This window comes from Lissotriton vulgaris, chromosome 3_1 (genome assembly GCF_964263255.1).
Source record: "Lissotriton vulgaris chromosome 3_1, aLisVul1.2, whole genome shotgun sequence".
NCBI classification, from domain to species: domain Eukaryota; kingdom Metazoa; phylum Chordata; class Amphibia; order Caudata; family Salamandridae; genus Lissotriton; species Lissotriton vulgaris.
In genome coordinates this window covers 33,789,592-33,811,062 of record NC_141689.1, presented here as the reverse complement: position 1 = coordinate 33,811,062, position 21,471 = coordinate 33,789,592, and the positions used below count along the sequence as shown (strand labels likewise).

The following is a 21,471-nucleotide window of genomic DNA, read 5'->3' as shown; positions in this document are numbered from 1 at the left end:
CCCAGTCCGAGGGAGCCCTGATGATGCACTCACGCTGTGATATAACCCAGTCTGAGGGAGCCCTGATGATGCACTCACGCTGTGATATAACCCAGTCTGAGGGAGCCCTGATGATGCACGCACGCTGTGATATAACCCAGTCCGAGGGAGCCCTGATGATGCACTCACGCTGTGATATAACCCAGTCCAAGGGAGCCCGGCAGATGCACTCAAGCTGTGATATAACCTCATCCAAGGGAGCCCTGATGATGCACTCACACTGAGATATAACCCAGTCCGAGGGAGCCCTGATGATGCACTCACGCTGTGATATAACCCAGTCCGAGTGAGCCCTGATGATGCACTCACGCTGTGATATTACCTCTTCCAAGGGAGCCCTGATGATGCACTCACACTGTGATATAACCCAGTAAGAGGGAGCCCTGAAGATGCACTCACGCTGTGATATAACCAAGTCTGAGGGAGCCCTGATGATACACTTACGCTGTGATATAACCCAGTCCGAGGGAGCCCTGATGATACACTTACGCTGTGATATAACCCAGTCCAAGGGAGCCCGGCAGATGCACTCAAGCTGTGATATAACCTCATCCAAGGGAGCCCTGATGATGCACTCACACTGAGATATAACCCAGTCCGAGGGAGCCCTGATGATGCACTCACGCTGTGATATAACCCAGTCCGAGTGAGCCCTGATGATGCACTCACGCTGTGATATTACCTCTTCCAAGGGAGCCCTGATGATGCACTCACACTGTGATATAACCCAGTCCGAGGGAGCCCTGAAGATGCACTCACGCTGTGATATAACCCAGTCCGAAGGAGCCCTGATGATGCACTCACACTGTGATATAACCCAGTCCGAGGGAGCCCTGAAGATGCACTCACGCTGTGATATAACCCAGTCCGAGGGAGCCCTGATGATACACTTACGCTTTGATATAACCCAGTCCGAGGAAGCCCTGATGCTGCACTCAGGCTGTGATATAACCCTGTCCGAGGGAGCCCTGATGATGCACTCACGCTGTGATATAACCCAGTCCGAGGGAGCCCTGATGATGCACTCACGCTGTGATATAACCCCATCCAGAGGAGCCTTGATGATGTACTCACGCTGTGATATAACCCAGTCCGAGGGAGCCCTGATGATGCACTCACGCTGTGATATAACCCAGTCCGAGGGAGCCCTGATGATACACTTACGCTTTGATATAACCCAGTCCGAGGGAGCCCTGATGATGCACTCACGCTGTGATATAACCCAGTCTGAGGGAGCCCTGATGATACACTTACGCTTTGATATAACCCAGTCCGAGGGAGCCCTAATGCTGCACTCAGGCTGTGATATAACCCAGTCCGAGGGAGCCCTGATGATGCACTCACGCTGTGATATAACCCAGTCCGAGGGAGCCCTGATGATACACTTACGCTTTGATATAACCCAGTCCGAGGGAGCCCTAATGCTGCACTCACGCTGTGATATAACCCAGTCCGAGGGAGCCCTGATGATGCACTCACACTGTGATATAACCCAGTCCGAGGGAGCCCTGAAGATGCACTCACGCTGTGATATAACCCAGTCCGAAGGAGCCCTGATGATGCACTCACACTGTGATATAACCCAGTCCGAGGGAGCCCTGAAGATGCACTAACGCTGTGATATAACCCAGTCCGAGGGAGCCCTGATGATACACTTACGCTTTGATATAACCCAGTCCGAGGAAGCCCTGATGCTGCACTCAGGCTGTGATATAACCCTGTCCGAGGGAGCCCTGATGATGCACTCACGCTGTGATATAACCCAGTCCGAGGGAGCCCTGATGATGCACTCACGCTGTGATATAACCCAGTCCGAGGGAGCCCTGATGATGCACTCACGCTGTGATATAACCCCATCCAGAGGAGCCCTGATGATGCACTCACGCTGTGATATAACCCAGTCCGAGGGAGCCCCGATGAAGCACTCACGCTGTGATATAACCCAGTCCGAGGGAGCCCTGATGATGCACTCATGCTGTGATATAACCCAGTCCGAGGGAGCCCTGATGATGTACTCACGCTGTGATATAACCCAGTCCGAGGGAGCCCTGATGATGCACTCACGCTGTGATATAACCCAGTCCGAGGGAGCCCTGATGATACACTTACGCTTTGATATAACCCAGTCCGAGGGAGCCCTGATGATGCACTCACGCTGTGATATAACCCAGTCTGAGGGAGCCCTGATGATGCACTCACGCTGTGATATAACCCAGTCTGAGGGAGCCCTAATGCTGCACTCAGGCTGTGATATAACCCAGTCCGAGGGAGCCCTGATGATGCACTCACGCTGTGATATAACCCCATCCAGAGGAGCCCTGATGATGCACTCACGCTGTGATATAACCCAGTCCGAGGGAGCCCTGATGATGCACTCACGCTGTGATATAACCCAGTCCGAGGGAGCCCTGATGAAGCACTCACGCTGTGATATAACCCAGTCTGAGGGAGCCCTGATGATGCACTCACGCTGTGATATAACCCAGTCCAAGGGAGCCCTGATGATGCACTCACGCTGTGATATAACCCAGTCCAAGGGAGCTCTGATGAAGCACTCACGCTGTGATATAACCCAGTCCGAGGGAGCCCTGATGAAGCACTCACGCTGTGATATAACCCAGTCTGAGGGAGCCCTGATGATGCACGCACGCTGTGATATAACCCAGTCCGAGGGAGCCCGGCAGATGCACTCAAGCTGTGATATAACCCCATCCAGAGGAGCCCTGATGATGCACTCACGCTGTGATATAACCCAGTCCGAGGGAGCCCTGATGATACACTTACGCTGTGATATAACCCAGTCCGAGGGAGCCCTGATGATGCACTCACGCTGTGATATAACCCAGTCCGAGGGAGCCCTGATGATACACTTACGCTGTGATATAACCCAGTCCGAGGGAGCCCTGATGATGCACTCACGCTGTGATATAACCCAGTCCGAGGGAGCCCTGATGATACACTTACGCTGTGATATAACCCAGTCTGAGGGAGCCCTGATGATGCACTCACGCTGTGATATAACCCAGTCCGAGGGAGCCCGGCAGATGCACTCAAGCTGTGATATAACCTCATCCAAGGGAGCCCTGATGATGCACTCACGCTGTGATATAATCCAGTCCGAGGGAGCCCTGATGATACACTTACGCTTTGATATAACCCAATCCGAGGGAGCCCTAATGCTGCACTCAGGCTGTGATATAACCCAGTCCGAGGGAGCCCTGATGATGCACTCACGCTGTGATATAACCCAGTCCGAGGGAGCCCTGATGATGCACTCACGCTGTGATATAACACAGTCCGAGGGAGCCCTGATGATGCACTCACGCTGTGATATAACCCAGTCCGAGGGAGCCCTGATGATGCACTCACGCTGTGATATAACCCAGTCCGAGGACGCCCTGATGATGCACTCACGCTGTGATATAACACAGTCCGAGGGAGCCCTGATGATGCACTCACGCTGTGATATAACCCAGTCCGAGGGAGCCCTGATGATGCACTCACGCTGTGATATAACCCAGTCCGAGGGAGCCCTGATGATGCACTCACGCTGTGATATAACCCAGTCTGAGGGAGCCCTGATGATGCACTCACGCTGTGATATAACCCAGTCCGAGGGAGCCCTGATGATGCACTCACGCTGTGATATAACCCAGTCCGAGGGAGCCCCGATGAAGCACTCACGCTGTGATATAACCCAGTCCGAGGGAGCCCTGATGATGCACTCATGCTGTGATATAACCCAGTCCGAGGGAGCCCTGATGATGCACTCATGCTGTGATATAACCCAGTCCGAGGGAGCCCTGATGATGCACTCACGCTGTGATATAACCCAGTCCGAGGGAGCCCTGATGATGCACTCACGCTGTGATATAACCCAGTCCGAGGGAGCCCTGATGATGCACTCACGCTGTGATATAACCCAGTCCGAGGGAGCCCTGATGATTCACTCATGCTGTGATATAACCCAGTGCGAGGGAGCCCTGAAGCTGCACTCACGCTGTGATATAACCCAGTCCGAGGGAGCCCTGATGATGCACTCACGCTGTGATATCACCCAGTCCAAGGGAGCCCTTATGAAGCACTCATGCTGTGATATAACCCAGTCCGAGGGAGCCCTGATGATGCACTCACGCTGTGATATAACCCAGTCCGAGGGAGCCCTGATGATACACTTACGCTTTGATATAACCCAGTCCGAGGGAGCCCTGATGATGCACTCACGCTGTGATATAACCCAGTCCGAGGGAGCCCTGATGATGCACTCACGCTGTGATATAACCCAGTCCGAGGGAGCCCTGATGATGCACTCACGCTGTGATATAACCCAGTCCGAGGGAGCCCTGATGATACACTTACGCTTTGATATAACCCAGTCCGAGGGAGCCCTGATGATGCACTCACGCTGTGATATAACCCAGTCCGAGGGAGCCCTGATGATTCACTCATGCTGTGATATAACCCAGTGCGAGGGAGCCCTGAAGCTGCACTCACGCTGTGATATAACCCAGTCCGAGGGAGCCCTGATGATGCACTCACGCTGTGATATAACCCAGTGCGAGGGAGCCCTGAAGCTGCACTCACGCTGTGATATAACCCAGTCCGAGGGAGCCCTGATGAAGCACTCACGCTGTGATATAACCCAGTCCGAGGGAGCCCTGAATATGCACTCACGCTGTGATATAACCCAGTCCGAGGGAGCCCTGATGATGCACTCCCGCTGTGATATAACCCAGTCCGAGGGAGCCCTGATGAAGCACTCACGCTGTGATATAACCCAGTCCGAGGGAGCCCTGAATATGCACTCACGCTGTGATATAACCCAGTCCGAGGGAGCCCTGATTAAGCACTCACGCTGTGATATAACCCAGTCCGAGGGAGCCCTGAATATGCACTCACGCTCACATAATTCCAACTCAATGTGCGATATTGAGTGACTCTGGTTTGTGGGAGCCATACGGCTTCATTTTCTTTTGTATATTGTTAACTGTGGTGGCCCTGATCTCGTCACTTTACTATAACTGCACGTGAGACGTCCTCTGCTATCACTTGTCTGATATGATTCTATCCGAGAGAGCCATGCCATTCACTTGCTCTGACATAAACCGGTTCAGAAAGGCCCATTGCTTCACTCTCTGTGACATACTCCCACCTGAGGGAGCCCAACTGCCCCCTCCCCCACAGGTTTTATTCTATTAGTGTTTCTGCCAGGAAGTCCTCTCCTCATAGATACCCCTCTCTTTACCTTAGAGACACAGACTCCCTACAGTCCATTCTCTTCTCTGGCTCCCTTGAGCCTGGGGCCTTTGCCTATCTTTCCTAAAGCAGTGAGTATCTAAAGGGCTTCACAGCATTCTCTGGCTGCAAGGCTCCCACAAGAGTCCATCCCTCTCATATGGGGGGGGGGGGGGATCTCTAGGCCTTCCACTGATACATCCATGCATCATGCCATGCCAGCTACCGTGACGCCAGATCTGCATGGTCTGTAAAACTTCTACAGCCAGTACACAGGCCATCTCTGGAAGAGACCAGTAACATTGGGAATGTATGTTTCATACAGGTTTCATCTGTGCCCAGTGGTGCCTCCTACTTGAAGCACCAGAACCATAGTGCCCAAGATCCTGGAAGCAGATACCCATCGCTCACTCCGCTCCAGCAAGGCCACCCACTGAGAGAGCCTGGCTCTGTTGAACCGCTACAGATTACTGGTTTGCATCTTTAAGAAAGACCACAGATATACAGAGTGCAGGGATTGTAGACTCTCAGGAGGTGTGACCTTGTAGCAGCCTCTACAGTGTCTCCCTGTCTCCCACTAGGGAGACTTGGGTTTGCCCTACCTTATAAATACTCTTTTTAATAAGTATTTCTACTTTCTATGGGGAGGTGGAGGCAGACAGGCAGTGCCCTGGTCAGTATTGCCTGGACATCAGGCTGGACTCTAAACCACACAGTGAAGCTCAGCCGAGAATGATTGATTCTAAAATCATGGCTGGCCACTGGGTTCTTTGGGCCCGATTCACAGAACTAACTTAAGACACAATCCTAAACTTACTACCATTTTCGTATTCACAAAAAAGGCACTTACTCATTTTGCTATTCACAGAAGACACTTACTCATTTCGGTATTCACAGAAGTTATGACTCCTAACTTTCGGACTCCTAAATGCCTTCTGTGAATACCGAAAGTCTTAAAATTAGGATTTTTCTCAGTTTAGTAGTAGGAAAGTTGAGAAAAATCCTAATTTTAAGACTTTTGGTATTCACAGAAAGCATTTAGGAGTCCGAAAGTTAGGAGTCCTAACTTTACTACTACTAAATTGAGAAAAATCCTAATTTTAAAACTTCCGGTATTCACAGAAGGCATTTAGGAGTCCAAAAGTTAGGAGTCATAACTTTACTACTACTAAATTGATAAAAATTCTAATTTTAAGACTTTTGGTATTCACAGAAGGCATTTAAGAGTCCTAAAGTTAGAAGTCTTAACTTTACTACTACTAAATTGAGGAAAATCCTAACTTTAAGACTTTCGGTATTCACAGAAGGCATTTAGGTGTCCTAAAGTTAGGACTCCTAACTTCTGTGAATATTGAAAGGAGTAAGTGTCATCTGTGAATACCAAAATGAGTAAGTGCCTTCTGTGAATACGAAAATGGTAGTAAGTTTAGTATTTTGTCTTAAGTTAGTTCTGTGAATCGGGCCCATTGTCTGCACTTTAAAGGGAGGTGCTTAAGGGAATGGCACTCTCCAGCCCATGCCAGGCAGACATCAGGAGCTGGAAGTGAATAGCCATCCCACAAGTGAGGGGTCCAGAGACATCCAAAGAGATGTAGGTTTGGAGACATCTTAAGAGCTATAAGTGTTGAGACAAAACAAGAACTGGAAGTGTTGAAAAATCTGAACAGCTCAAGGTGTTGAGACATCCAGATAACTTGAAGGCTTGAGTCATCTCAACAGCTGGAGGTTTTAAGATATCGCAAGACCAAGACGTTTTGGGGCATCAAAAGAGCAGATGGTTTTGATACATATCAAGAACTGGAATTGTTGAAACATTTGAACATCTTAAGGTCTTCAGACATCGGTATAGCTGGAATGTTTGAGACATCTCTAGAGCTGGAGGTTCTGAGATAGCTCAAGAGTGAGGGGTCTTGAAACATCTCAAGAGCAGATGGTTTTGATACATATCAAGTGCTGGAATTGTTGAAACATTTGAACATCTTAAGGTCTTCAGACATCGGAACAGCTGGAATGTTTGAGACATCTCTAGAGCTGGAGGTTCTGAGACATCTCAAGAGCGAGGGATCTTGAGACATCTCAAGAGCGAGGGGTCTTGAGACATCTCAAGAGCGAGGGGTCTTGAAACATCTCAAAGCCAGATGGTTTTGATACATGTCAAGAGCTAAAAGTCTTGGAACAAAACAAGAACTGAAAGTGTTGAAATATCTGCACAGCTCAAGGTCTTCAGACATTGGAAGAGCTGGAAGGGTTTAGACATCTCTAGAGCTGAAGGTATTGCGACATATCAAGACAAGGAGGTCTGGAGCTGGAGACATCTTAAGAGGTGGAGGAGTTATTTAGGGTATTTCAGAATCTGTATTTGTAAAGGACCATTTCCCCATTTGTTTCTTTCACACGTCACCATTCATCATGCACAGCGGGACTGCTATTTGCACGCGGATAACCTACTTTGTTTGCAGAAAGGATCGTCCGTGTTGAAGACACATGGTGGGTTGTCCAAGGGCGGAGACCCCTTCACCCACTGGATGGGTTTTCCAGTCCAGTTAATTGATTTGCTGATTCCATTGTAGTATCCAGTCACCTACAAAGAGACAGAAAACGCATGACATGGCCTCCCTCCGATCGGACGGTGACCCTCTGGGTTAAGCGTTGTTCTAGGTTATATGATTTTAAAGCTCTACCACAAAAGGCTTCTCACAATCATCTTGGTTAGGCAACTTTTCCACTAAAGGTTTTTTTTTAAATATTAATGACAACTTTTGTTTTCATATACAGCCCATGTCACACTTCAGATATTCCCAAGCATTGTAAATCACACCTGTTACCATAACCAAATGAATGACCCTCAATTTACCGACCTCGGATGGATTAAAAGCTGTGTAGGCCTCCCTAGGGTTTGAACTTGTGTCCTGCGGATGTAGGCAAGAAGTTTTACCTCACTGAGCCTTGTTTATGCATCACGTTGAATCTAGACAGCCAAAGTTGTAAATTCAAGGTGTTTCATTGGTACACCCCTGGTTCAGTTCCAGGCCATGGCCTGGTGCAGGGCCTCAAACTCAAGAGAAGAGAGAGACTGAATGGCAGGCGCTGCGCTGTATGATGCAAAGTCTGCCATGTGGAGGCACCAGAGCTGGGAGCGCAAGGGAGGGCACTTACAGCAGGCCATTCGCTTTTTAAGCAAAAGTTTACATACATTAAGCAAGATATTATCTTGTATGTATGCTGATGCTGTGTGTGCATGTCTGTGTGTTTATACTTCTGTTGCATCAGTGAGAGAATACACAGGTTGAACATATTCTAGAGACAATGCTGGCTATGACTTAATGGTGCTGGGTAGTGGCATAATGTGTGGGCATCCATGGCATGTTGGCACCCACTCCTGGTAAAACTCTGACTTATGCATAAATGGGGTGGTACTTGGCATGTAGTGGGCATCCATTCCATGATGGATTCCACCTTCAGCTAAATGCTAGCCCAAGCATAGCTGTGGTAATTCCTGCGATAGTGTGAGCGTCTATGACATGATGGTGCCCACCACTAGTATAATAGTGGCCCGGCATAATGGTGCCAGTTCCTGTAATTCTGCATATATTCAGGAATTGAGGTGGTGATACATGGGGCATGCAGGACAGAATCTGTCCATATATTCTAGCAGAATAAGTATTTGATGAAAATGATAAACTGATAAACCTATCTATGCCCTCAGTTGTGGGATTTGTATAATCTATTATTTTCCCGCCCTCACTTTCCTAGGAGAACTGAACCTGACAGTGGCCCTCTCTGCTTGCCCACGTTAACTCTGGAGGGCTGTCTTGGTGCAGGAAGAAAGCTGATAACCCAAACACAACATAATGTTGGGGCCTTCATTTGTGCACCCCCTTGATGGGTCAATGACCGCGCTTATCATTGGATTTGGTATGCAGGAAGACCTGAATCACGGGAGTTACAGTCGCACCTGAAGCACCTTATGGCCTGATTTAATCTCGGAGACGAGAGGGCATTTTTTCGCTATGGAAACACAGCTAAATGTAGAATTACCCTTCTCACGCAATTCTGCATAGTCTTCCAGAATTTCTGGGTAGTTACGCGTGATTGGGCTACATGGAATCATGCGACTTGCGCCAAGCCTCACTACTGTTATGTTATTTAAATTTCTAAGGTGCACAGCTACCCGAGGGGTTTTGCCAGCGCCAACCAGGTAGGTGAGGAAAAGGGAACAAAGACATTACAGATTAAACAGCCAATTTGTCAGACATCTGCGAAAATTCCCATAAACCGTTTCCTTACATAATGAAATGGAGCGAGAGTTCCAAAGGGAGGGTCTAAGTAGGCAAAAGATCGACTGCGCATATGCATAAGTTTGATTCTGGGAAGAGTAAACTTAGACCGTGTCGTGGAGCGGAGGGGATGTGGGGATATATAGCGTTGGACTAAAGGTTGCAGATATTGTGGGGCTGGACCAGTTTTGATTTTGAACATATAGCTCAGAACTTTGAATTTGATTCGATTTTTCACCTTTAGCCAATGAAGATTGCGAAGAAAGCCAGAGGTAGGGGCGGCCTTAGGAACCTGGCAAATCAATCTGGCAGCCGCATTTTGCAACACCTGCCATCTTTGTATCACAGCTTTGATAGAACCCAAAGAGCGGACATTGCTGTAGTCCAGCCTGGAAGTAACAAGGGCCTGGACTACTGTTCTCTGGTTGGAGGGGGGAGCATCCAAAGAGTTTTCAATAGCCACTTGAGAATGGCGAAACAAGTTGAAGCCACCATCGTGCCTTGCTTCATCGATAACTGGTCAACAGTGATTATGCCCAAGTTATGTACTGTGACCTATGCAGTGAGGGTGGGAAGTTATAACATTAATTTGCACCTGGAAGCAGCAAGAATCTGGACAACTTGTGGAAGACCCTCAATGGTGGATGGATGCAATAACTAAACCCTGCAATGATGCTGAGCTCTCTCGTACCAATGAACCCCCCCACCGCCATGTCTACACAACCCACTGAGCAGAGTTACTTCACCCATGTGGGCGTTTGTATAGTTCAGTTGTTATAAGCTAAACTGGCACAGAAATACAATATTATTCAGAGTATCACAACGAAGAAGTTGCCAAGAAATCAAAATTGACAACAAACATACCCAAGAATGTCTCTAACCCTAGAAGACCGCACACATCTCACTAGACCGGAGACACACATCTTACTAGACCTGGGCGCCCGAGAAGGCTGACACACATCTCACTAGACTTGTGGCACACATCTCTCTAGACCTTGGCGCTCGAGAAGGCTGACACACATATCACTAGACTGAAAACACACATCCCATTACACCTGTGTACCCGAGAAGGCTGACACACATCTCACTAGACTGGGGACAAACATCCCATTACACCTGTATGCCCGAGAAGGCTGACACACATCTCACTAGACCGGTGACACACATCTCACTAGACCTGGGCACCTGAGAAAACACACACACGTCTCACTAGACCTGTGCAACCGAGAAGGCTGACACACATCTCACTAGACCTGTGACACACATCTCTCTAGACATCGGCGCCCGAGAAGGCTGACACACATCTCACTAGACCTGTGCGCCCGAGAAGACACACACACGTCTCACTAGACCTGTGCAACCGAGAAGGCTGACACACATGTCACTAGACCTGTGACACACATCTCTCTAGACCTGGGCGCCCGAGAAGGCTGACACACATATCACTAGACTGAAAACACACATCCCATTACACCTATGTACCCGAGAAGGCTGACACACATCTCACTAGACTGGGGACACACATCCCATTACACCTGTATGCCCGAGAAGGCTGACACACATCTCACTAGACCGGTGACACACATCTCACTAGACCTGTGCAACCGAGAAGGCTGACACACATCTCACTAGACCTGTGACACACATCTCTTTAGACCTCGGCGCCCGAGAAGGCTGACACACATCTCACTAGACCTGTGCGCCCGAGAAGACACACACACGTCTCACTAGACCTGTGCAACCGAGAAGGCTGACACACATCTCACTAGACCTGTGACACACATCTCACTAGACCTGTGTGCCCGAGAAGGCTGACACACTTCTCACTAGACCTGTGCACCCGAGAAGGCTGACACACATCTCACTAGACGGGTAACACACATCTCACTAGACCTGGGCGCCCGAGAAGACACACACAAGTCTAACTAGACCTGTGCAACCGAGAAGGCTGACACACATCTCACTAGACCTGTGAAACACATCTCTCCAGACCTCGTCGCCCGACAAGGCTGACACACACCTCACTAGACCTGTGCGCCCGAGAAGACACACACACGTCTCACTAGACCTGGGGAACCGAGAAGGCTGACACACATCTCACTATACCAGTGTACCTGAGAAGGCCGACACACATCTCACTAGACCTGTGTGCCCAAGAAGGCTGACCCACATCTTGAAACACATCTCACTAGACATGTGCACCCGAGAAGGCTGACACACACCTCTCTAGACCAGTGACACACATCTCACTAGACAAGTGACAAACATCTCACTAGACCAGTGACACACATCCCACCAGAACAGTGACACACATCTCACTAGACCAGTGACACACATCTCACTAGACCTGGGCGCCCGAGAGGCTGACACACACCTCACTAGACCTGTGACACACATCTCACTAGACCTGTGTGCCCGAGAAGGCTGACGCACATCTCACTAGTCCGGTGACACACATCTCACTAGACCTGTGTGCCTGAGAAGGCCAACACACATCTCACTAGACCTGTGTCCCTGAGAAGGCTGACACACATCTCACTAGACCGGTGACACACATCTCACTAGACCTGTGTGCGTGAGAAGGCTGACACACATCTCACTAGACCTCGGTGCCCGAGAAGGCTGACACGCATCTCACTAGACTAGTGACAAACATCTCACTAGACCTGTGTGCCCGAGAAGGCTGACACACATCTCACTAGACCGGTGACACACATCTCACTAGACCTGTGTGCCTGAGAAGGCTGACACACATCTCACTAGACCTGTGTGCCCAAGAAGGCTGACACACATCTCACTAGACCGGTGTCACACATCTCACTAGACCTGTGCACCGAGAAGGCTGACACACATCTCACTAGACCGGTGACACACATCTCACTAGACCTGAGTGAACGAGAAGGCCGACACCCACCTCACTAGACCTGTGACACACATCTCTCTAGATCTCGGCACCCGAGAAGGCTGACACACACCTCACTAGACCTGTGTAACCGAGAAGGCCGACACACATCTCACTAGACCTGTGTGCCTGAGAAGGCTGACACACATCTCACTAGACCTGTGCACCCGAGAAGGCTGACACTCATCTCACTAGACCTGGGCGCCTGAGAAGGCTGACACACACCTCACTAGACCTGTGACACACATCTCACTAGACCTGGGCCCCCGAGAAGGCTGCCACACATCTTACTAGACCAGTGACAAATTCTCACTAGACCTGTGTGCCCGAGAAGGATGACGCACATCTCACTAGACCTGTGTGCCCAAGAAGGCTGGCACACATCTCACCAGACCAGTGACACACAACTCACTAGACCAGTAACACACATCTCACTAGACCTGTGGCACACATCTCACTAGACCTGTGTGCCTGAGAAGGCTGACACACATCTCAATAGACATGTGAGCCCGAGAAGGCTGACACACATCTCACTAGACCAGTGACACACATCTCACTAAACATGTGCGCCCGAGAAGGCTGACACACATCTCACTAGACATGTGCAACCGAGAAGGCTGACACACTTCTCACTAGACATGTGCGCCCGAGAAGGCTGACACACATCTTACTAGACCTGTGGGCCCGAGAAGGCTGACACACTACTCACTAGACCTGTGCGCCCAAGAAGGCTGACACACATCTCACTAGACCTGTGAGCCCGAGAAGGCTGACACACATCTCACTAGACATGTGAGCTCGAGAAGGCTGACACACATCTCACTAGACATGTGCGCCCGAGAAGCTGACACACATCTCACTAGACATGTGAGCCCGAGAAGGCTGACACACATCTCACTAGACATGTGAGCCCGAGAAGGCTGACGCACATCTCACTAGACATGTGAGCCCGAGAAGGCTGACACACATCTCACTAGACATGTGAGCCCGAGATGGCTGACACACATCTCACTAGACATGTGCGCCCGAGAAGGCTGACACACATCTCACTAGACATGTACGCCCGAGAAGGCCGACACACATCTCACTAGAGCTGTGCAACCGAGAAGGCTGACACACATCCCTTTAGACCTGTGTGCTGGAGAAGGCTGACACACATCTCACTAGATATGTGCGCCCGAGAAGGCTGACACACATCTTACTACACCTGTGCAACTGAGAAGGCTGACACACATCCCATTAGACCTGTGTGCCCGAGAAGGCTGACACACATCTCACTAGACATGTGCGCCGGAGAAGGCTGACACACATCTCACTAGACATGTGCGCCCGAGAAGGCTGACACACATCTCACTAGACATGTGCGCCCGAGAAGGCTGAAACACATCTCACTACACCTGTGCAACCGAGAAGGCTGACGCGCATCTCACGAGACCTGTGTGCCCGAGAAGAACGACACACATCTTACTAGACATGTGACACATATCTCACTAGACCTGTGCTCCTGAGAAGGCTGACACACATCTCACTACACATGTGCAACCGAGAAGGCTGGCACACATCTCTCTAGACCTGTTGACCCGTGAAGGCTGACACACATCTCACTAGACCTGTGACACACATCTCAGTAGACCTGTGTGCCGAGAAGGCTGACACACATCTCACTAGACATGTGCGCCCGAGAAGGCTGACACACATCACACTAGACCTGTGAAACCGAGAAGGCTGACATACATCTCACTAGACCTGTGACACACATCTCACTAGACATGTGACACACATCTCACTAGACATGTGCACCCGAGAAGGCTGACGCACATCTCATTAGACCTGTGTGCCCGAGAATGCTGACACACATCTCATTAGACCTGTGTGCCCGAGAATGCTGACACACATCTCAATAGACCTATCTGTCTGAGAAGGCTGACACACATCTCACTAGACCTGTGCAACCGAGAAGGGTGACACACATCTCACTAGACCTGTGTGCCCGGAGAATGCTGACACACATCTCACTAGACCTGTGCGCCCGACAAGGATGGCCCACATCTCTCTAGACCTGTGACACACATCTCACTAGACATGTGCACCCGAGAAGGCTGACACACATCTCAGTAGACCTGTGTGCCCAAGAATGCTGACACACATCTCACTAGACCTGTGACACACATCTCACTAGACCTGTGTGCCCGAGGAGGCTGACACACATCTCACTAGACCTGTGCGCCAGAGAAGGCTGACACACATCTCACTAGACCTGTGCACCCGAGAAGGCTGATACACATCTCATTAGACCTGTTACACACATCTCACTAGACCTGTGCACCCGAGAAGGCTGACACACATCTCACTAGACCTGTGTGCCCGAGGAGGCTGACACACATCTCACTAGACCTGTGCACCTGACAAGACTGACACACATCTCACTACACCTGTGCAACCGAGAAGACTGACACACATCTATCTAGACCTGTTGACCCGTAAAGGCTGACACACATCTCACTAGACCTGTGACACACATCTCACTAGACCTATGTGCCGAGAAGGCTGACACACATCTCACTAGACATGTGCGTCCGAGAAGGCCGACACACATCTCACTAGACCTGTGCAACCGAGAAGGCTGACACACATCCCTTTAGACCTTTGTGCCGGAGATGGCTGACACACATCTCACTAGACATGTGTGCCTGAGAAGGCTGACACACATCTTACTACACCTGTGCAACAGAGAAGGCTGACACATATCCCATTAGACCTGTATGCCCGAGAAGGCTGACACACATCCCACTAGACATGTGCGCCGGAGAAGGCTGACACACATCTCACTAGACATGTGCACCCGAGAAGGCTGACACACATCTCACTAGTCATGTGCGCCCGAGAAGGCTGAAACACATCTCAGTACACTTGTGCAACCGAGAAGGCTGACACACATCACTAGACCTGTGTGCCCGAGAAGGCCGACACACATCTCACTAGACATGTGACACACATCTCACTAGACCTGTGCGCCTGAGAAGGCTGACACACATCCCACTACACCTGTGCAACCGAGAAGGCTGACACACATCTCTCTAGACCTGTTGACCCATGAAGGCTGACACACATCTCACTAGACCTGTGACACACATTTCACTAGACCTGTGTGCCCGAGGAGGCTGACACACATCTCACTAGACCTGTGCGCCTGAGAAGGCTGACACACATCTCACTAGACATGTGAGCCCGAGAAGGCTGACACACATCTCACTAGACCTGTGTGCCCGAGGAGGCTGACACACATCTCACTAAACCTGTGACACACATCTCACTAGACCTGTGCACCCGAGAAGGCTGATACACATCTCACTAGACCTGTGACACACATCTCACTAGACCTGTGTGCCCAAGGAGGCTGACACACATCTCACTAGACCTGTGCACCCGATAAGGCTGACAAACATCTCACTACAAGAAGGCTGACACACATCTCACTAGACCTGTGACACACATCTCACTAGACCTGTGCACCCGAGAAGGCTGACACACATCTCACTAGACCTGTGTGCCCAAGGAGGCTGACACACATCTCACTACAAGAAGGCTGACACACATCTCACTAGACCTGTGCGCCTGAGAAGGCTGACACACACCTCACTAGATCTGTGCGCCTGAGAAGGCTGACACACATCTCACTAGGCCTGTGCAACCGAGAAGGCTGACACACATCTCACTAGACCTGTGTGGGTGGCCATCTTGAGAGTAGCTTTGTTTACCACATGCCCCGCCTGCCCATGACCCTTTTTTAAATTAGATAAATGCACTCTTGGACTGCGTGCTTTGCAGCAGTTTTAAATCTTTTACTGAGGAGGGGGTGTTTCCATTGCTTGGTGTGCCACAGACACAACACCCGTGTGCTCCTGGTTGTGCAAGGCTGAGGTGCACAATGACCGGGACACACATGCTTGTATCACTCTCAAGGGGTCTCTGGTGAGTGCTTGTTGGTGAGTTTTCCACTGAGGAGACACTTGTCTTTTCTTATTGCATACTCAGCGCTTTCACCTGATCCCAGTGGCTGGCGAGACTCGCAGAGACACTCAACCACTGTCTGCATTGAGAGTGCCAGCCTCTTGGGTGCGCTGCCAGCTCTGAGGGGTACTTTTGTTGCAGGCGCTGGCACCATTCACACGACTCTCACTTCCCGATCACACTGAGCTTCACACGGTGAGGAGTCCTAGTGTCTTCTGTCCGTGCACTCTTCTTTCAATAGTGTCCAGTCCTGTCCCCTGGAAATGTTTATTGCTAAGCGGTATCGGGTCAAACCTCAGCCGGATGGTACCATGGATTCACTCCTGGTTGGGCTAACGACAGACCCTTCACGGTTGGCTAAAGACAGACCCTTCGCAGTTGGCTAATGACAGACCCTTCGCAGTTGGCTAACGACAGACCGTTCGCGGTTGGTTAACAACAGACCGTTCGCAGTGGTCTATAGACAGACCCTTCGCGGTTGGCTAACGACAGACCATTCGCAGTGGTCTATAGACAGACCCTTCGCGGTTGGCTAACAACAGACCGTTCGCAGTGGTCTATAGACAGACCCTTTGTGGTTGGCTAACGATAGACCGTTCGCAGTGGTTTATAGACAGACCCTTCGTGGTCGGCTAAAGACAGACCGTTCGCAGTGGTCTATAGACAGACCCTTTGTGGTTGGCTAATGACAAACCCTTCGCGGTTGGCTAACGACAGACCGTTCGCAGTGGTCTATAGACAGACCCTTCGTGGTTGGCTAACGACAGACCGTTCGCAGTGGTCTATAGACAGACCCTTCGCGGTTGGCTAACGACAGATTGTTCGCAGTGGTCTATAGACAACGACAGACCCTTCGCAGTTTGCTAACGACAGACCCTTCGCAGTTTGCTAACGACAGCCCGTTCACAGTGGTCTATAGACAGACCCTTCGTGGTTGGCTAACGACAGACCGTTCGCAGTGGTCTATAGACAGACCCTTTGTGGTTGGCTAATGACAAACCCTTCGCGGTTGGCTAACAACAGACCGTTCGCAGTGGTTGGCTAATGACAAACCCTTCGCGGTTGGCTAACAACAGACCGTTCGCAGTGGTCTATAGACAAACCCATCGCGGTTGGCTAACGACAGACCGTTCGCAGTGGTCTATAGACAGACCCTTCGCGGTTGGCTAACGACAGACCATTCGCAGTGGTCTATAGACAACGACAGACCCTTCGCATTTTGCTAACGACAGACCGTTCGCAGTGGTCTATAGACAGACCCTTTGCGGTTTGCTAACGACAGACCGTTTGCAGTGGTCTATAGACAGACCCTTCGCGGTTTGCTAACGACAGACCGTTCGCAGTGGTCTATAGACAGACCCTTCGCGGTTGGCTAACGACAGACCGTTCGCAGTGGTCTATAGACAGATCCTTCGCGGTTGGCTAACGACAGACCGTTTGCAGTGGTCTATAGACAGACCCTTCGCGGTTGGCTAACGACAGACCGTTTGCAGTGGTCTATAGACAGACCCTTCGCGGTTGGCTAACGACAGACCCTTCGTGGTTGGCTAACAACAGACCCTTCGCGGTTGGCTAACGACAGACCATTTGCGATTGGCTAACAACAGACCGTTCGCAGTGGTCTATAGACAGACCCTTCGCGGTTTGCTAACGACAGACCGTTCGCAGTGGTCTATAGACAGACCCTTTGCGGTTGGCTAATGACAGACCGTTCGCAGTGGTCTATAGACAGACCCTTCGCGGTTGGCTAACGACAGACCGTTCGCAGTGGTCTATAGACACCGACAGACCCTTCGCAGTTTGCTAACGACAGACCGTTCGCAGTGGTCTATAGACAGACCCTTTGTGGTTGGCTAATGACAAACCCTTCGCGGTTGGCTAACAACAGACCGTTCGCAGTGGTTGGCTAATGACAAACCCTTCGCGGTTGGCTAACAACAGACCGTTCGCAGTGGTCTATAGACAGACCCATTGCGGTTGGCTAACGACAGACCGTTCGCAGTGGTCTATAGACAGACCCTTCGCGGTTGACTAACGACAGACCATTCGCAGTGGTCTATAGACAACGACAGACCCTTCGCAGTTTGCTAACGACAGACCGTTCGCATTGGTCTATAGACAGACCCTTTGCGGTTTGCTAACGACAGACCGTTTGCAGTGGTCTATAGACAGACCCTTCGCGGTTTGCTAACGACAGACCGTTCGCAGTGGTCTATAGACAGACCCTTCGCGGTTGGCTAACGACAGACCGTTTGCAGTGGTCTATAGACAGACCCTTCGCGGTTGGCTAACGACAGACCGTTTGCAGTGGTCTATAGACAGACCCTTCGCGGTTGGCTAACGACAGACCCTTCGTGGTTGGCTAACAACAGACCCTTCGCGGTTGGCTAACGACAGACCATTTGCGATTGGCTAACAACAGACCGTTCGCAGTGGTCTATAGACAGACCCTTCGCGGTTTGCTAACGACAGACCGTTCGCAGTGGTCTATAGACAGACCCTTTGCGGTTGGCTAATGACAGACCGTTCGCAGTGGTCTATAGACAGACCCTTCGCGGTTGGCTAACGACAGACCGTTCTCAGTGGTCTATAGACACCGACAGACCCTTCGCAGTTTGCTAACGACAGACCGTTCGCAGTGGTCTATAGACAGACCCTTCGCGGTTGTCTAACACCAGACCGTTCGCAGTGGTCTATAGGCAGACCCTTCGCGGTTGGCTAACGACAGACCATTCGCGGTTGGCTAATGACAGACCCTTCGCAGTTGGCTAATGACAGACCCTTCGCAGTTGGCTAACGACAGACCCTTCGTGGTTGGCTAACAACAGACCCTTTGTGGTTGGCTAACGACAGACCGTTTGCGGTTGGCTAACAACAGACCGTTCGCAGTGGTCTATAGACAGACCCTTCGCGGTTGGCTAACGACAGACCATTCGCAGTGGTCTATAGACAGACCCTTCGCAGTTGGCTAACGACAGACCGTTCGCAGTGGTCTTTAGACAGACCCTTTGTGGTTGGCTAACGATAGACCGTTCGCAGTGGTCTATAGACAGACCCTTCGTGGTTGGCTAACGACAGACCGTTCGCAGTGGTCTATAGACAGACCCTTTGTGGTTGGCTAATGACAAACCCTTCGCGGTTGGCTAACAACAGACCGTTCGCAGTGGTCTATAGACAGACCCTTCGCGGTTGGCTAACGACAGACCATTCGCAGTGGTCTATAGACAACGACAGACCCTTTGCAGTTTGCTAATGACAGACCGTTCGCAGTGGTCTATAGACAGACCCTTCGCGGTTGGCTAACGACAGACCGTTCTCAGTGGTCTATAGACAACGACAGACCCTTCGCAGTTTGCTAACGACAGACCGTTCGCAGTGGTCTATAGACAGACCCTTTGCGGTTTGCTAACGACAGACCGTTCGCAGTGGTCTATAGACAGACCCTTCGCGGTTTGCTAACGACAGACCGTTCGCAGTGGTCTATAGACAGACCCTTCGCGGTTGGCTAACGACAGACCGTTCGCAGTGGTCTATAGACAGACCCTTCGTGGTTGGCTAACGACAGACCGTTTGCAGTGGTCTATAGACAGACCCTTCGCGGTTGGCTAACGACAGACCGTTTGCAGTGGTCTATAGACAGACCCTTCGCGGTTGGCTAACGACAGACCCTTCGTGGTTGGCTAACAACAGACCCTTCGCGGTTGGCTAACGACAGACCATTTGGGATTGGCTAACAACAGACCGTTCGCAGTGGTCTATAGACAGACCCTTCGCAGTTTGCTAACGACAGACCGTTCGCTGTGGTCTATAGACAGACCCTTCGCGGTTGGCTAACGACAGACCGTTCGCAGTGGTCTATAGACAGACCCTTCGCGGTTGGCTAACGACAGACCGTTCGCAGTGGTCTATAGACACTGACAGACCCTTCGCAGTTTGCTAACGACAGACCGTTCGCAGTGGTCTATAGACAGACCCTTCGCGGTTGGCTAACACCAGACCGTTCGCAGTGGTCTATAGACAGACCCTTCGCGGTTGGCTAACGACAGACCATTTGCGGTTGGCTAATGACAGACCCTTCGCAGTTGGCTAATGACAGACCCTTCGCAGTTGGCTAACGACAGACCCTTCGTAGTTGGCTAACAACAGACCCTTTGTGGTTGGCTAACAACAGACCGTTTGCGGTTGGCTAACAACAGACCGTTCGCAGTGGTCTATAGACAGACCCTTCGCGGTTGGCTAACGACAGACCGTTCGCAGTGGTCTATAGACAGACCCTTCGCGGTTGGCTAACGACAGACCATTCGCAGTGGTCTATAGACAGACCCTTCGCGGTTGGCTAACGACAGACCGTTCACAGTGGTCTATAGACAGACCCTTCGCGGTTGGCTAACGACAGACCCTTCGCGGTTGGCTTCTATGACATTGCTGAAGGCGCTCAGCAGCGAGTCATCCACCAACTACCCCCGGCTTGCAGCTATTTCAGGCCAAGAGCACGTGTGCGCGCTCCTGTGTGAGAAGGGCCAGCTGCCATGACGTCATGGACGCAGCTTTGTGTATTTAAAGATGACCAGCACATTCCTGCCTCCCCGGCACTCATGTCTCGCCCTTTCCTCCTGGCTGCTTCTCCACCAGCCTTGTCCCTCTTGCCACAGTTGTACCTCTTTCTTCGACACACATTTCCTTGTTTGCTGTTGCACTTGTTGCAAAAACAATCAAAGAAAGAAAGAGGACACCAACTGGAACACAACCACTGAGTAAACCGCAGGAGGACCGCAGAGAAGTTATGAATCACAAGGAGGTTTGAAAGCAACACATTAAGAAACAGACGCTGCAAACACCACCGACCAGCGGGTATTACGTGGTGGTAGTTAAAACAGAAAACTGTGTAGCGCCGCCAACCACCCCTGGTACACGAGAGAATCTAGGCGCTTGATGAGACGACGAAGAGCACATGGTCAGATTACATGCTGAAGGGTAACATTGCCTCTGAAGAGTAAAGACTAAAAA

The 21,471-nt window shown here is 50.8% G+C and overlaps 1 protein-coding gene across 1 annotated transcript in view; it reads right to left on the bottom strand.

Moving 5' to 3' along the window:
• The window catches only part of NPR2 (natriuretic peptide receptor 2), a 469,654-nt gene that overhangs the window by 181,303 nt on the left and 266,880 nt on the right, over window positions 1-21,471 (bottom strand). Inside the window, exon 6 of the mRNA XM_086960020.1 lies at window positions 7,723-7,855. Coding sequence (XP_086816146.1) covers window positions 7,723-7,855 — 133 coding nt within the window. The remainder of the gene's footprint in view (window positions 1-7,722; window positions 7,856-21,471) is intronic.